At 55.8% G+C, this 17,378-nt stretch overlaps 2 protein-coding genes across 4 annotated transcripts; one reads left to right on the top strand and one right to left on the bottom strand.

The window, feature by feature from the left end:
* Positions 1–256: 256 nt before the first annotated feature.
* On the bottom strand, positions 257–8,820 carry LOC147220554 (SMAD family member 2-like). 3 transcript variants are annotated; one of them, XM_086171100.1, is made up of 11 exons: positions 8,638–8,820; positions 6,395–6,820; positions 3,853–3,942; positions 3,273–3,466; positions 2,879–3,013; positions 2,733–2,795; positions 2,567–2,620; positions 2,198–2,410; positions 1,931–2,068; positions 1,674–1,818; positions 257–1,591 (listed from the first exon to the last, which is right to left on the bottom strand). In XM_086171100.1, exons 2-11 carry the CDS (start codon positions 6,649–6,651, stop codon positions 1,468–1,470), a joined length of 1,413 nt encoding a protein of 470 aa, XP_086027226.1. In that variant the 5' UTR covers positions 6,652–6,820; positions 8,638–8,820; the 3' UTR covers positions 257–1,467. The 3 variants fall into 3 exon arrangements, with proteins under 3 accessions (XP_086027226.1, XP_086027227.1, XP_086027225.1); XM_086171101.1 differs by lacking the exon at positions 3,853–3,942 and having other exon boundaries at positions 8,638–8,776; XM_086171099.1 differs by lacking the exons at positions 6,395–6,820; positions 8,638–8,820 and adding an exon at positions 4,412–4,795.
* Positions 8,821–11,991: 3,171 nt separating this feature from the next.
* Positions 11,992–13,326, top strand: LOC147220553 (N-acetyllactosaminide beta-1,3-N-acetylglucosaminyltransferase 2). The gene has a single exon (XM_086170703.1). The coding sequence runs from the start codon at positions 11,992–11,994 to the stop codon at positions 13,324–13,326; it is 1,335 nt and encodes a 444-aa protein (XP_086026829.1).
* The last annotated feature ends 4,052 nt before the right edge of the window (positions 13,327–17,378 follow it).

Genomic DNA, 17,378 nt, shown 5'->3' with positions numbered 1-17,378 from the left:
GTACAAACATGCACCGGGTTCAGGAGCACATAGGTCTGAGGGTCCAGAACCAATGTCCTGCCACTTCAGGCCAGACCTGCAGCTCCTGAGCGTCACCTGAAGGTGGACCTCAGGGTTCTCCGGGGGCTGGGTGCCATCCCATGCTACATTTGAGGACGCGTCCCGGACCGGAGGAGGCCATGGGGAAAGTTCTACAAAACATTAAAAATACAGGAACATACAAAACCATGTGTGAAGAAAGTACAAAGGAAGGATCTGCAGGACAACCAGAACCTTTAATACTTAAAGCTGAAGTACTTGGAGAACATCTGGACTTTGGACCTCAGGGCAGCCAGGCCAGACAAGAACCTCCCTGGAGGTGAGGGTCCAGCTCCGCTTTCCAATTCGGGCAGAACTCTTTCTCGCAAATATCCAAAAATAGGTCTTCTGTCTGATGGTGGACCTCCATGGGGCTTCCTGACGTTCCTGTCAGAACATCTTGCAGCACCTGCTGCGTTTTGTTTTTCTTTTGTTTTTTTTTACATCAAGGCAACTTTCTGGGAGCAGAAACAAGGATGCATAAATCTGGGCAGTGCAACTTCTTCAGACTTCTTCTCCTTCCAAAGCACCACCACACAGGAGCTCCTATCCAGACCTGGTGGACAGTGGAGAACCTGCAGGTCCAGGCAGATCATCCACACCAGCAGGGGGCGCCGCTTCCACCGGGCGATTGACGCGTAAACAGTTACCAATGGAATGTGGGAGTTACTGATGCTGGGGAGGTCTTCAAAAGAGAAGACTGCTCAGCGGGGGAAAGAACCTTCTGGTCTCCTTGCAGGCGTAGGAGACGAGATGCACTCCTGCACGTCCCTGTCTGAGGACCAAGTAGGAGACATGTGGATCAGAACACCAAGGATTGGTCAATGAAGCTGAGAGACGCTGAGGAACCAGAGGGAACATCGAGGTCCCAGCGTCTGGAGAAGACGTCCGTGCGGAAGGCGAGCCGGAGCAGCGGCCTGTAAACCAAACTCATGAATTGATGGTGTGGCTCTGAGGCAGTGAGAAGGCCAGCGGTCAGAAGGTACGTAAGGCGGTCGGGCCTACGACCTGCAGAAGTTCCGGTTCTGTCATTGAGCCACGCAGAAGCTCCTCGGCCGATCCTGGATCGGCAGCTCGGTCAAACACCCGGAGGAGCGGCCCGGGCTTCGGGACATCACCTCCGTCCGTTAGACCTCCTCGACCGTGGGCTCCACCGTTACCGGAACGGCGGCCTGAAGGTGATCCCGAGAAGCAGAAGGTCGTCTCCGGCGAGTCGCCGATGTCCCTCTGGTCCTCCGGCTCCGCCGTGTTCTTCTGGTGTCCGCGGATGTTCTCGGTCCTTCTCCTTTCCTACAGACGTGTTACATCAGTCTCGGGTTGCGCGGTGGAGTCCGTCCGGACGCTGGTCAGTGGTCCCGGAAGGTCTGGCCTGGTGGCATCTCTGAGGGCTTAGGACATGCTGGAGCAGCGCACCGAGGGGGAGCCCATCTGGGTCAGTACCTTGTCCAGCCACTGGAGGGGGCCGTTGAGATGCAGCTCGATCCAACACGGCGTGCTGGTGACCGTCTGACGTCTGCGGGGACACGGCCGGGGAGAACTTAGCTTCTTCTCCTGAGGACCCGGGGCTCGGCCCGATACCCTCCAGGTCCACCCACCTGTACTCGGCGCCCCAGCCTTTGACGAAGCTCATCCTGATGGTGCACATCCTGGTCAGCTGGTACACGGCCTCGAAGCCCTGGTTGACGGACTGGGCCAGCAGGGCCGCAAACTCCTGGTTGTTGAAGATCTTCAGGTTGCATCCTGGAAACAGAGGAGACCGTCTATGTGGAGCTCTGCCTCCTCCACAGTGGACATCTTCACACACACACACACACACACACACACACACACACACACACACACACACACACACCCGGGGGGATCTTGCAGACGGTGGCGGGGTGCCAGCCGTAACGCTGGTTGCAGTTGGGGCTCTGGACGAAGATGGCGCTGTCGCTGAGGCATTCTGCAAACACCTCCCCTCCGATGTAGTAGAGCCGGACGCCTCGGCCTGCGGGCACACAGCGGCTCGAGGTCAGGACCTCCACCTTCTCACCGGTGGCGTCTTCAGAAAAGAGACATTCTTCTTCTCGGAGGAGCAGGCGCACGCCGAACGGGACGGAGGTTGTCACGAGCCTACCTATGTGTCTCCGCGTCATCTCCACGGTGGCGTTCCTGTTGACGTTGCTGAGGAGGCCGAGGCAGAAGCGCTCCGAGTTGGAAGGGTCCGTGAAGCCGTCCACGGTGAGCGAGGGCTGCGAGGCGTGGAAGGTCTCGCCCACCCGCTGGTTGAGCTCATAGTAGGCGATGGAGCACCAGAAGGCCGGCTCGCTGTAGGTCACCGGCTGCAGGTCTGACGGGTGGACAAGGACACGGTTCCTCAATACCTGAAGTCAACCGCACCTTCAGGGTCTCCCATCTTCCAGAGGAACCCTCAAACGCACAGGACATCCCTTGGTACGATACCACCCGTATCTCCGGTACCACCGGTACCATCACCGCCACTTACCCAGGCCGTGACCCACAGGGGACAAGGTGTTTGGTGAAAGTTCTGCAGGAGAACCTGGAACACAAGAGACACAATACACATGTGGTATGACAAAGACAAACATTCATCTCCTCAGGAAGCTCTGAGCCTGCGGGAGCCAACCAGCATCTTCTACCCCGGTCCATACTTTGGTTCATCTGCTGGTCGCTGGCCTCGCCGTCCTCGCTGATGTAGCCAGGGGGCGGAGTCTCTGCATACACACACACACATTTCAGACAACAGCCCCTGATGTGCAGGGATTAGGTGCGCGCACACCCACACACACACACACACCGGGTATGTAGTTGTTGGGTGGATCGATGCCAGCGGGGAAGTTGGTGTTTTCTGGGATGGAGTTGGTGAAGTCATCCAAAGGTGGGAGCTCCGTCAGGATCTCCGTGTGACGTGGAACCAACACCGGGGGCAGCACTGAGGAAAGCCACACACACGCGCACGCACGCACGCACGCACGCACGCACGCACGCACGCACGCACGCACGCACGCACGCACGCACGCACGCACGCACGCACGCACGCACGCACGCACGCACGCACGCACGCACACACACACACACACACACACACACACACACACACACACACACACACACACACACACACACACACACACAGGAGATGGAACATCTGGGTTCTGGTGGTCCAGAAGGTGGCGGTCACAGAGCCCTACCCGGCGTCTCCACCCTCTGGTAATGGTAGGGGTTGACACACACTTCGTCCTTCTTCAGGTTGAAGGCGTACTGACACGTGTCGATGGCCCTCAGCTCGTGGTGGCTGTGGAGGTCAGGCCATCTCCACAGGCGGCAGTAGATGACGTGGGGCAGACCCTTTCGGTGGGACACCTGGAGACGTCCGTCCAGCGACCTGCGGGGTTTCGCACAGAGGGCGGTGAGTTCCTCGGGTTCCTCTGACGACCGGGAATGAGAAGGTCTGCCTGTAGTTGCATGATTTACAGTCCTTTCTACAGCCGGCCTGGAGAGGAGCCACCCGGTCAACGCCAATGAAGACCGAGTAGGTGAAGCGGGTGTTTTAAAACCACCTTCTGGGTCCAACCAGAACCTGAGCAGGTGGCTCCTTCTCTCCAGACTACCATCCCGCTCTGATTGGGTGGATTTTTGTTCCGGCTGTCTGACCAGGGTTTAGCAAACTGGGTGTCGGCCTGAAGTCTAAACAGTGATTAGGAGGAAACGGTCTGGCTGATGATGTTCTACAGACGCAGAAGTAGGAGTTGTGTATGCGAGTGTATTCACCTGCCGTGGTCAGGGTATCCGTACATGCCTGCAGACTCCCACTGCTCTATCATGTGGCCTGAGCCCAGACCCCATAGATCTGAGCAGTTGCTACACACACACACACACACACACACACACACACACGTGTACACAAACACACACACACACACACACACACACACACACACACACACACACACACACACACACACACAGGACAGGTGCAAAAAGGACAAAAATAAAAGCAAGGTGATGGTGAGCATGACATAGCATTCCAGATGAGTACAATGAATCGCAAGGTGATGCAGGCCTCGCTGGAGCCAGAACTCCTCAGCCCAGGAGCCCCTCAGCCCAGGAGCCCCTCGGCCCAGGAGCCCCTCGGCCCAGGAGCCCCTCGGCCCAGGAGCCCCTCGGCCCAGGAGCCCCTCGGCCCGGGAGCCAGAGCTCCTCAGCCCGGGAGCCCCTCGGCCCAGGAGCTCCTCGGGCCGGGAGCCGGTGCTCCACGGCGAGCCCGGCGGCCTGGAGGACGGCTGGTCAGGTGATTTGCAAACACAGGTGAAGATGGCGTCCCAGGTACCTTCCACACCAGGGCAGCAGACCTCTACCAGCACGGGATGCAGGAGCAACTAGTGATAAATACTTTACTGAGATTTGGTCAGTTAACTTCACTCCGGTCACCACGAAGCCAACCTGAAGACAGGAACATAAAGGTGTGACCAGATACTTGAACGAAAGGTTTCCGCTCCGTGTGCTCCTGCAGGGCCCGACTGCACTTTTGAGATGTTTGCACGTTCCTTCACGGACGTGTGAGGTGAGGAGGTGAGACACGGGAACAAACATCTACACCGACAGAATGGATGAAGACGTAGAGAAATCAATAGGACGGGACAAGACGTGTCCGGCTGTGGACCAGGAGATGTGGAGAAGATGAGTGAGGACAACCTGGCCGGTCCGCTGAATCCTCCTGGAGCTCCGGGTCCGACCAACCTACAGATCTACTCGCCGGGCCGAGATCTTTTAATCACCTGCCTAGACGTGACCTGAGGTCTCACCTTTGGATCTCCTCAGTGACACTGAGAAGGTCTCTCCAGGTACTCCTGAGATACCCGCGCTTCTCCAGGTTATCACTACGAGCGCACCGAGGAACCCGTCTCCACCCTGACCTGATATCTACAGACGCAGCTGGGACTCACACGGTCTGCCCAGGGATGTGCACGTGCGCCGGTTCATCTCCAGCTATGGTGCATCTTCTTTGCGTGTTCTGGGATGAGATGGAGATGAAGGAGCAGCTTCGTCTGCCAGTCCTCTGACCTTCTAGCAGGACGTGAACACGGCCGTCCAGACCTCGCTCAGTCTTCAGAGTTTACTATACTGGTAAAAAGATCATCCGATAAGTTCCCTGCCTTCTTCTCTAAGATTCAGACGTGGCCCTCTGCACTGTCACAGGGCGGCGGAGAGGAAAGACTCTGGTAGAAGAACCAGGGAAATGAGGAGCATCTCACACAGCCTGTAAAAACATATCCAAAACAAAACACTTCATATCGAGGACAACCAAACCCGAAGCTCAATACTTGAACCTCCTCGACCGACACCGACGTAACACGAGAACTCTGCGCTGCAGGTTGCCCCTCCCTGAAGAAGAAACACTCAATTTAAGTTGTCTAATGTTCTTCCTGTCCCTCGCTTGGAGATCGTGCAGCTCCACGCCTGTCCTTTCCACCTTTCCCGATGTGACGCATCTTCTTGTCTCAATGCGAGGAACCTTCTCTGATCTGAGGAGAGCTCTGTCCCCGGCCAATCAGCGAGCTCCAAATAATCAATCCAAGCCGACTCGGAGAGGGATCGATGGGCATATCGGTCCGTCAATTGGCAATACGAAGTGATTAGGAGAAGTGCCTCCTCCAGACAGGCTCAGAAGCCTCAGGCGGAGGAGAAGAACCCCATGTAGCAGTGAACCCTCCGGACCGGAGCAGATGCTGGGCGAACAGCCTCGGACATCACGGAGACGATGGAGTCTCCACACACCGCCGGGTCTGGGCGTTCCATGAAGAAACACCTGGCCGAGCTCACAGTGGGAAGCCAGCGTCCGGTTCCTGAGATGTTCCAGGAGCACGCTCGGGTCCCGCTCTTCACCGGCCGCCGCGTCGCCGCTCATGCTTGTACGGGGCAGCGGTCAGCAGACGTCAGTGAAGATCTAACCCCTCCGTTCTGGAGGCGACCTCGAGAGCAGGTCTGGGTTGCTTCGCTTCCTCCTGCCGTGTTTCACTTCCCCTGCTCTGCTAACCCGACGCAGCTGCAAGGAGAAGTCGTCGCTTCACGGCCCACGTTTGTAAGACTTCCGTCACGTGAGCGGAGAACCTCCGGCTCACTGCTCTGCTCGCCTTCCACCTCGGCTGACGTGACCCGCTTCTGTTTCTCCTATAACAACTGAGAAGGACACCAAAGGTCTCGTGTCTGGGTGCGGGACCTTCTACCCGGGCGAGGTGTGGTGTCAGTGTGAACCAGAAGGTGAGGAGGTCGCCGAGGAGGTGGGACGGAGGTGTCGGTGTCTTTGTCTCACCTGGGTATGGTCACGCACTTGGTGTTGCTGTTCTGCGTGCTGATGGCTTTCTCCAGCTCGTCCAGCTGCCCGGTCTTCTTCAGCTTCTTCACCAAGCTCTTCACGGCCTTCTCGCACCACTTCTCCTCCTGTCCTCCACCGTTCTGCTCCCCGACTCCTCCTATTCCTCCTCCGGCTCCTCCGCTCCCCGCGGGGGTCTTCTTCCATCCTAGGAGGCGTTTGACCACAGGGGGGGTAAAGGGGAGGATGGAGGACATGGCGACCGGTTGAAGTTCCCCCTGAGTGGACGTGGAGAGGGTTCACAGCTGCTGGCCGGAGATGACGTGCAGTGTCTCGTCAGATCCAAGGCACTGATCTGCAGATGTCCTGGGACAGGTCAGAAGGAGAGCGCAGGACTTGGACCACAGCGAGGGACGTCTGGAGAACCTGTGAAGGGACGAGAAGACGCAGCACAGCAGGAGAGACGGTGAGGAACCAACTCGGAGTGACGGACATCTCGGAACAGGCTCTCTTCTGAATCTTAGGTCCACACATCCAGAGCCCCATCACACCTGCATCGGCCCCCTGCTGGTCCTCCTCCCACCATCTCCTGCCCCTGACCTAACACACGGCTCTGCTCACTTCTGAGAACTTTCAAGATGCTTGGAGATGCAGGTGCTCCGGGTCACATCGCTCGCCAACATCTGACTTTAGCTCGCAGCCTCGGGTTGTCTCATCTCAGATATGAAAGCAGAAGGCACCAGAGGACCTGTAGCTTCACAATCACATCTTAAAACCCAGTGAAGAGAAGAGCTCACCACCAACAGTGGTGAGAACGTGTCTTCTTCACATGTCCCATTCTGAGGGCCGAGGACGACGTGTTAGACGGGAGATCTCCAGAACTATCCCCCGATGACCAGGTCAATGGCGTTAGACGGACTGATGTGTTTACAGGACTTTCTTCTCCAGATTCTGCTCTCCGGTATGGATCTGCATAGGTTTCCCCCCACGGGCCAAAAAACACGCAGGAGGTCCATCGAGGCCTCCGGGCCCATAGTGGTCCGCAGAAAGAGAAAAATAGGTCATGTCGTATCATCCGACCTTCTGGTTTGTGCTGGAGAGCCAAAGGAGAACATTTATTATCGTCATTATAAACCTGTGTGACGCTGTGGACGAAAACCTTCTCGCCACTCCAAGTCCCGCCCGATCAAAAGGATGTTCTTGTATCTCGTCCACCGACTCGGACACCAGTCAGACCGGGAGGCTTCCAGAACAACCCGTCTGGTGATGACTGTCACCAAGCAGGAGCACAATTCATGCTGGTTTCCTTCACGCTCTGACAAGAACCATGGGATGCAAAGCTCTCCCGCCATCTCCAGCACGAGCATTAAGCGGAAACGAACTCAGGAAGCAGCTGGTCCTCGGCCCAGTTCAATCCAAGTATACGGGACGTCTCCCTGGGCAGAAGCTCCTCCACCAGGACCTCTAACACTTGCAGGAACTCTGGGCGAGGAGCTCCTCGACTCTGCTGCCAGGAACCAGGGATAATAGTACCAGGTAAGCTACTCAGAACGTCCCAGCTCCTTCTAAGAATTCATCTAACAGGCTTAACCTTCATCAGCCCGCATCTCAACGGGATCCAGAGCCAGGGGGACCTTCCTGGGAGTAATCCACGACATCTGAGACCTTCAGGCCTCCCCTGCAGCCGGGGAAACCCGCTCATCTGAGGAGGCCGGGACAGAGGGTACATGGACAGGAGGCCCGTGGGGCAGGAGATCCAGTGTGGTCCACAGACCTTCATGATGAAGAACAAGCAGCTCCAGAGCAGCTGATAGGGACCTGAAGGGCCTTGTGGACCCGATAAGAGCCTGTTTGGTCTGCAGCTCTGCGCGCTTTACTGACAACACACACTGTTTGGATTAGTTCTCTCTCTCTCTCAAACAAACACACACACACACACACACACACACACACACACACACACACACACACACACACACACACACACACACACACACACAGAAGAATAAGCTAACGGCCCCGCTCCTGTCGGCGGCCCGGAGCGCTCCTCCGGAGGCTGTGAGCGCACGGACAGCCGCGGCCCGGTTCTCCGTCCCCGCCCGGAAGTGGGCCCGGCGGCCCCGGCGGGCGGTTCCGGTTCTTTGTTTTGAACGCAGGCTCCGGACGGAGTTAGCTAGCTGCTACTTTGAGTCCCAGACGGGCAGGCCGGCCCGTCTAACCCGCCCCGGCTCCGGCCGTCTTACCCCGGGGGACGCGCGGCGAGCCGGGCGGTGGCTCTGGCTCCTGCCGGGGACGCCGCCTCGGTCCTCCCAGGGCCGCCGACAGAGACTCTCGGCCCGACGCTGCCTCCGAACCGCCGGGATGATGGCCCCTCATTCAGCGGACAACCAAACTTGGCTTTAACGCAAAACACGAACGGGCGACGCGCCGCCTGGAGCCCCGCCCCCTGATTTCTATTGGCCGAGGCCCGCAGAGGGGGCCGAGCCTGGCACCAAGGTCGAAGCCGATTGGATGAAATACGTGTCGATCACTTCTCGTGCCGTTAAGAAGCGGTGATGACTTTTCCTGATTGACGTTCAAACCCGGAGCAGCCGGACGAGGAGGTCCTGCAGGGGAAGAAGTGTTTTTCAATTGCTTCATGAAAACACGCTCACATCTGTTTAACTCCAACAGTTAAAGTATCTGCTTCTGCTGTTGTTGTTGTGGGACATTAACTCGAGTTTCTTCATCATTTTAATAAATATTACAGGAGCAAATCGGATGAAAATGTTTCTTTCTTCAGCCTTTGCTGAAGACATTCTGGTGGCAGTCACACACAAGAAGGTCTCCGGACCTTTTTGAGCTTCATGGTGTGCGTCTTCTGAGTGTCTTCATTCAAAAGCTGTGGAACAGTGCTGGAGTGAAAGGTCACTCTTTGTCTGCTTGTTTGAAGTCCCTGGAAATCACCTGACTGCTCAGGGTCCAGTTTGCAAGAAGGGGAGAAGAATCATCTTTAGAGCAGCGGTAGCATCGTTTGATGGACAGGATGAGGTAGGTCAGGTTTAAAGGTGAAGTCCTCCCGAAGATGGATCCACCCAGGGACCTGCTGAGGGAAGAGGTTGTCCCAGAACTCCATGCCAGGTCTGTCCCTCTCCTGAGCGGAGGAGACATCACTGCCATCTGGAGGGGATTCTGTGTTATCGCTGTGAGATGAACGTGAACGTGTAGCTTGGTGGTAGAGGTATGCATGCATGAGGTCCTGGGTTCAATCCCAGGCATCTCTGCTGTAAGTCGCTTTGGAGAAAAGCATCGGCCAAATGACTGTATTCTATTCTGTGTTCTATGAGTCAGTGCGGGTCCACCACAGGTCCTCCGTGGTGCTGACCCTGGGCACTGTGGGAGGACATGTGGGAGGACATGTGGGAGGACACGGTGTCCATGCCGAGCACCCGCTGAACGGGGGTTTGAAGCCATGACTTGAGTGGGAAGTCAAGTTGCTCAACTCAAGCTGTTCTCTCGCCAAGGGAGAGAGAGGAGGTGACCCCGGCCTCCGAGCCGGAAGGAGAGGGGCTCTTATCGCCAATCGGAAGCGAGTCCTTCGAGCTGTCAGAGCCAATCAGATGAAGGCTCCGGTCCGTAAGACATCCGTCAGAGGCCCGCCATCGGGAAGTATTATGAACGTCAGAGCGAGCTTTTTCCGTAACCACTCGACTGCTCCGTGATATAGTCAACCGGCTCTCCCGTACTTTGAGCCGCTGTCTTGGACTGAAGACGCCTCGCTTCGTTTAGTATCTTCACAACGGAGGCAGGCTGGACCGGACCTAACCACAGGTACCAAACCATCACGCCGGAGAAAGATCCTCGTCAAACCTGTGATCACGGCTGTCAGTCCAACTATCCCGAGGCTTGAAGAGACAGGCCGAAGGTGGGGCAGGGATTTCAGGAAGCTCCTCGGAAGACGGAAGTCAGGACGGAAGATGTCGGGTCAGCAGAGCTGCTCGCTGCCACGTTCGGTGTCCTCAGGGTGTTTTCCATTCCTCAGGTCCTAACGCTACAAGCAGAAGGTGACAACTAACGGACCCACATCATGTAGCCCAAGGGTGCCCGTCACGTGCACGGCGATCTACTGGTCAATGGCAAAGGTGGCGTCGGTAGATCACACGGCCTAAAAAACCAGGATGGACGAGAGGCCGACATCCATAGGTATCGTAACATTTGTCCCTCGCTTGACATTCCAGGCCGGCCGGTCTGACATGTGACCTTCTTCAAACGTGGTGTCACCTCACCGCTCCCAGCATGCCGCTCCTTCACACCAGCGACTGGAAAACCCCAGCATGCTAGCGAGTTGCCTCGTTAGCATCCAATTTCTTGACACCGAAGGAGGAGGACTTTTCTTCACCGCGTCATATTGGAGGTGCGATTGCTTCGTCCGCCAGCCGACCTCCGCTGCTCCCGAGAAGGTAAACGTGGAGCAACCTTTTTTAGACATGACATGATGAAATATAAAGTCGGTTTCCCATTGTGATTCCTTATCAGACACGAACGGTGTCGGCTGACTTATATTCTACCGGTCTGATCTTTTCGGCAAGTAGGAGAAGGCGCATAGACTGCCTCTCTTTTGGAACCTGCTGCAGAGAAACAAAGACGACTCAATATATTTACACATGTTTTGTATTTTTAACGTAGGTAGATCATTTATAAGTAGCTCAGGAGCGTACCAAAGTGTGGGCGCCCCGGCTGTAGCCCATGATCATGACTATGTTGCCGGCTGCAGGTGACGAGTCAGAGAAGGTCTTTGGAGTCCATCTCCAAAGGCCTGGTCCGTCATGCAAATACCGGCGCCTGTATGCAAATGCAGGGGTCTGAGAGTAGAAATCTGGGCCTGGTGACGCTGCTTCTACAGCCACATGTGTCAGAGGGAAGCTCAGGTCAACGGCTGTTTATTTTCCATTTCACACACTGCACTTCTAATGAGACAACAGAGTAGTGGCTTATCACTCGGCACCTTCTCACCTGGGAGTCGTTGCTCAGAAGCAGGCGTGGGTGAGGAGCTGCGCTACAATCGGAGGACTTACGGACATGAGGGAGGTGCTCTGGAGCACAATTCCAGCTGAAGCAGAAGGCGGAGGTCACAAATGACTTTCCCCGACACAGGATTCCGAAATCGGAAGTTCACCGACGGGTGAGCGTTTGCACGTTCGTCTTCCCTTCATCGTCATCTGGTAAGAGCTCGGCAGAGGGCGGCGAGAATCACCTCCGGTGCTCAGCAAAGGTCTCCCTCATTCGCGGTCAGCTTCTATGAATGGACTTTTCAAAGGCGGGTTCAAAACCCACCGTCGAAAACGAGCCGAGCGTGGAATTAATCTGGTTTTCCGAGCGGAGGGGGAGGAGGTAACGTTTAGCGCACGCCGAAGGTTTCACGCCGCCCTCCTCCGAGCCTGCCGAGAAGAAGGGATAATAAATCTCAGCGGGCCGTCGCCACGGTCACGGCGGCCCCGGGCGTCCAAGGGCCGAGCCTCCGCGACATTTCGCCGCTTTCTTTGTTTGGTATCTAAAGAAAAGCTGTGATCTGCTGTCTTCCGTGTGTGCAGGGCTGTGTGCTTCGCTCCCAGCAAGCCATGGGGAAATGCTGCAAATGCAACGGGAGGCTGCTGTGCATGTGTCTGCTGCCGTGCATGATGACCGGCCACCTTCTGATTTATGTCATGGTGACCATTTTCGTCACCGTCTCCTACTCGCCGCCCCAAATAACCATTCGTTACGTGGCTCCGGGGATTTCCGCAAACTCTGGCGCGCTGGCCGCTCACCCTCTCGGCCCTTTCTGGCGCCTCAGCCTGGAGGACGGCGCGCTGTGGAACAGGCTGCAACACGCTCTGGACCGTCAGCACAACCCGATACTGCGAGGACATGCGTCCGGGATGCTCAGGGAGCGAAAAGCCAAGCCGGCGACAGCGGCTGAGAACCGCTGCCTCTCCGACTGCACGTCACATTCGTGTTCCTCGCCCGGCCCGCACGATCTCAGCAGCCTGCCAGAACAAGTGCGAGCGTTCGTCCGGTCGATGCGCTGCAGGGAATACCCTCTTCTGATCAATCAGCCCGACGTGTGCGGGAGGAACGGCGGCCGTCCGGGTCGTCCGATGCTCCTCATGGCCGTCAAATCTCAAGTTGGCAACTTTGAAAACAGGCAGGCTATCCGTGAGACATGGGGTCGCAGCGGTCCGGTGGAGAAGTCCAACGGAAACGGCCGGGCGGTGCGCACCGTGTTTCTGCTCGGAAGGCGGGATTCGAGTACGGGTCCGCACCCGGACCTCACCAACCTTCTGGAGCTGGAGAACCAGAAGTACAGGGATATCCTGCAGTGGGATTTCAGAGATACTTTCTTCAACCTGACTCTGAAAGACCTGCTGTTCTGGCAGTGGCTCGAACAGTACTGCCCCAACTCCATCTTCGTGTTCAAGGGAGACGACGACGTCTTTGTGCGAACGGGCGCCCTGCTGGATTACCTGCACCAGCAGTGGGAGGAGCACAACCTGCGGAGGTCTTTTACAAACGAAACCCACTTGGATCTGTTTGTGGGGGACGTGATCAGCAATGCGATGCCCAACCGGGATCCATCTGCAAAGTACTTCATTCCCGAGGGCTTCTACAAGGGTGCGTACCCTCCCTACGCCGGCGGGGGAGGGGTGGTGTACTCCGGCTCGCTGGCGTCACGACTGAAAGCGGTTTCTGAAAGGGTGCACCTTTTCCCCATCGACGACGTGTACCTGGGTATGTGCCTGCACAGACTGGGGCTATCTCCGAGCCACCACCCGGGCTTCCTGACGTTTGACCTCCCAGAGGCAGAGAGGGGCAATCCCTGCTCCTACAGATCTGTCCTGCTGGTCCACAGACGCAGCCCCAAAGAGATGCTGACTTTGTGGAAGCAGCTCCAGAGCCTTCCCCGTGAGTGCTGAGGTTCATTTGCCTGGCAAATAGCACTTACTGGGACGAGAACCTGCAGCAAAGTCGCGGAGAGCAAACGGCTTCTCCCTCTTCTGTCAACAACACACCGGGACCCTAAGTCCGTCCGAGGTGCTAGCTGATGCTAGCTGGCTGATCTACTCAAAGGTGCTTGTACGAAAGAGGCCTTTCCAACAAGGCACCTCCGTACGTGTCTCCTCATTAAACGTCTGTTTCTGGACCTCGCAAATCGTCGCGCTCCCTCAAAGTGCTCTCGCTTGTTTTTCTTTGGTCTGTTGTTTCTCAAAGTTGACTGACCAAGAGAGACTGCCCGGCCAGTAGTCGTTGCCCCCAGGGGACAAATAAAGTCTTTTGAGTCCAATTGGAATTTGACTTTCATTCCTCCTTGGTAGATGTTGGTAGGGGTGGATGAGGTTCTACTCCCATTCATTGGTGTCAGCTGTGTTGAGTCCAGGAGCTGCAAATGTTCTGGGAAGGAGAGGGTCCCTGAGGAGGATTGGTCTTCACATTCCACATGACTGTTTCTTTATGAAGTAAGCCTCTATCTTCACCAATGCCGGAGCCTTCCGTGAAATCAGCGGATAAAGGAAATGGTGCCGCGACCGAACACGGCCCAAACGTTCCTGCATGTTAGGCTGTTGTCAAAAGAGCAGGGAGGTGTCCAGTTCTGGGTCAGATGATTGGCAGGTCTCCTGGTTTCAACGGTTACATTGCTGTTCTCTGAGGTCCAGATGCGAGCACACCTTTCAACACGGTGGACCATAAGTGTGTGTGTGTGTGTGTGTGTGTAGAAACAGTTACAACATTGTGAATGAATACATACTGGCACGATATATAGTGTACCTACAATGTACGCACGCATACATATAAACCAGTAGGTGGGGCTGGTGGGATGACGACTCACTGTCTGTTGGCTCAAGAGTCACAGAGGACCTGAGCGACCATCTGGTGACGGAGCAGACGTCCGCTTTGGTCCTGAGGCCCTCAGCTCGGGTGGGTTGAAGGTTTGTGTCCAGACTCGCTGCAGGACAAACTGCATCTTGATGAAATCATTTCTATGAGAACTAACTCTGAACCTCTGGACATGCCTGGATCTGGAGAGGTCAGAAAAGAACCATCTGGACGGTAGTGGGTCCACCCTTCTTCTCAAAGGTAAATATCTCTCTGTCCTTGGAGCTGGACTGTAGTCGCTGTCCTATCGCTTTAAGAGCTGCTCTGGAAACCAATTACCTGCGAGCAAGCGGCCAATACCTGAGGTGGACCACAGGTTCTCCATCTGCACGGCCCGGGATGAGGTCCAGGGTCTCCGTGTCTCAACCAACTCCCGGCTTCAACATCTGCTTTGTGAAACCATGGCTTCAGGCCAAGTGTTAAAGTCTTCTTCACAGAGAGGTCATCTGGTTGGACAGCTCGTGTGACCAGCGAGCAGGTTTGCGGGGAAACGTCCAGGTCTCCGTCGGCCGAAGATGTGGTCTGCGGACGGAGACGAGACCTCGGAGCGGGTCTTTAGTCGAAGCGAGGTGAAGACCGGCGTTGAAAAGCAGCTGCAGATCCGAGGAGACATCTCACACGGTTTCGCGGTTCGTCCTGAAACAGGATTGGCACGAACTAGGGTTTGACACACAGAAGGGCCGCCATCAGACAGCGGTTTGGATCTTCTGGTCGGTCCGGGTCTGAGGAGGCCTCGGGTGGTCAGACCCGGCTTCAATGGCGGCGTGTGACCTCCTCAAACCATCGCCGCCTTAAAGTCATCCTGTTATCAGGAGGTCCATCCAAGGAGAAGACGTTGATGTTTCTCAGGTTATGTTCTCTTCCCCCCAGCAGGTGGCAGCCTCTCCCCGTGGAGATCCCTCGCTCCTCCACCCTGGAGAACTCTGCCGCCTCTCTCTGCCGCCGGTCGTCGGCCCGGTCGGACGCAAAGAATGGATTAGTGAACGAGTGACAGACGACATGTCGGTGTTCATCCTTTCACCCTCAGATGTTACCTGCTTCGTGGACGCGCATCAAATCTCCGACGGGATCTGAGGAGGCTTTCATTGAGGTCCGGACCCATAGGTTTACCCTTCATCCACTCCTCCTCTCCCAGAGTGAGGAGGTCTGGGCCAGTTGAAGGAGAAGTAGGGCAGCGACAGGAGAGGATGAGGAGGAGCTCAGGCTCCTGAAGACGTCAGGCGGCCCGTCAGGTTCCTCACACACTGAGAGAACGTGTGAGGGCTTTGTCAGACGTTCACCTCTGGATGAACTCCACACCGCCAGAAGAAGAGGAGGATGAAAGGTAACGGATACTGGGGCAGGAGGAGGAGGATGAAGAGGCTCAGCTCCGTGAAAATCATCTGCATTGTTCTCCTAATGGTGTTTGAATGTGCAAAACACACACATCGATGGAGGCTGCTGGGACACCATCACACACACACACACACACACACACACACACACACACACGCATCAATGGAAGCTGCTGAGATGCCCTAAGACACACACACACTAACATTGATGGAAGCTACTGGGACGCTGTCACACACACACACACACACACACACACACACACACACATACACACACATCAATAGAAGCTACTGAGATGCCCGCAAACAGACACATCAATGGAAGCTGCTGGGATGCCCTAAGACACACACACACACACACACACACACACACACACACACACTAACTTCCTTCTTTTCTCGAAGGTTGCTCATGGAGGAGATCTAATGCACCATAATCCCCGTCGTTCCCCTCAACACATAAAAGAGACATCCTTCTATCTGTGTTAGTGCTTTTGACGGCCACCAGCTCATTACACACACACACACACACACACACACACACACACACACACACACACACACACACACGCGCACGCACACACACACACACACACACACACACACACACACACACACACACACACACACACACACACAGAGCCCCAAGCTCATCAACATGCAGTTATTCCTTTGGCGTTGGATTGCAGGCTGTTAATTGGCTGCCAAACAGCGTGTGTGTGTGTGTGAGTGTGTGTGTGTATGTGGTGTGTGTGTGTGGTGTGTGTGTGTATGTGGTGTGTGTGTGTGTGTGTGTGTGTACTGCAGAGCTGGGGTTGCTTATAAATTCCTGTCACGTCTGTGAGCCTCGATAAAGATGTTGCTCCAGTTTTGAACAGACAGACATGTGGGGAGGAGGAGGAAGAGGAGGAGGAGGAAGAGGAGGGAGGAAGAAGAGGAGGAGGAAGAGGAGGAGGAAGAAGAGGAGGAGGAAGAAGAGGAGGAGGAAGAGGAGGAGGAAGAAGAGGAGGAGGAAGAGGAGGAGGAAGAAGAGGAGGAGGAAGAGAGGAAGAGGAGGGAGGAAGAGGAGGGAGGAGGAGGAGGAGGAGAGGAAGAGGAGGAAGAGGAGGAGAGAAAGAGGAGGAGAGGAAGAGGAGGGAGGAGGAGAGGAAGAGGAGGAAGAGAGGAAGAGAGGAAGAGGAGGGAGGACGAGGGGTTGGTGGAATACGAGAGGAGGGGTGATGAGACAGGAGAGGAAGAGGAGGGCGAGAGAAAAGATACTGCAGTGGTGCTGAGCAGGATGTGGAGCCTGGAAGAACTGCTGTGATGGAGGAGGAAGAGGAGGAGGAGATGGAGAAGAGAAGGAGGAAGATGAAGAGAGGGAACACGGCAACGTTTCTCCACGGTGGAGGCCCCATGGACCACTTCCACTGTTTCTCAGTATTTTTTAACACCAAGCATCTCACATCTCCTTCATCCTGAATCAAACTGATCATAAACAGCAGGAACATCTAGTGATGGAGGTCATCATCCCCCAAACCTCCTCAAAGGTTAGTCTTCTTCTGCCAGAGTTGCCTATAGTCCCGAGCTCCTCCCATCACGATGTTCTAAACCCAAGAGTGACGATCCCTGGATGACCCTTCCTCCTGCCGTGCATGGTGATAGAACTCTTCGTCATCAGATGATCTGGCTCAGGGTCTCCAGAGAAGACCTGGTGATGTTCTCTAAAAAGTGGACTCATGACCAGCGGATGATTTGAAGATGCAAATACCTGGAGCTGA

This window comes from Fistularia commersonii, chromosome 23 (genome assembly GCF_037954325.1).
Source record: "Fistularia commersonii isolate RoL2024-O1a breed Wild chromosome 23, RoL_Fcom_v1.0, whole genome shotgun sequence".
In the NCBI taxonomy this organism is placed as follows: Eukaryota; Metazoa; Chordata; class Actinopteri; order Syngnathiformes; family Fistulariidae; genus Fistularia; species Fistularia commersonii.
The sequence above is the reverse complement of the archived record's forward strand: the minus strand, read 5'-3'. Positions and strand labels throughout refer to the sequence as shown.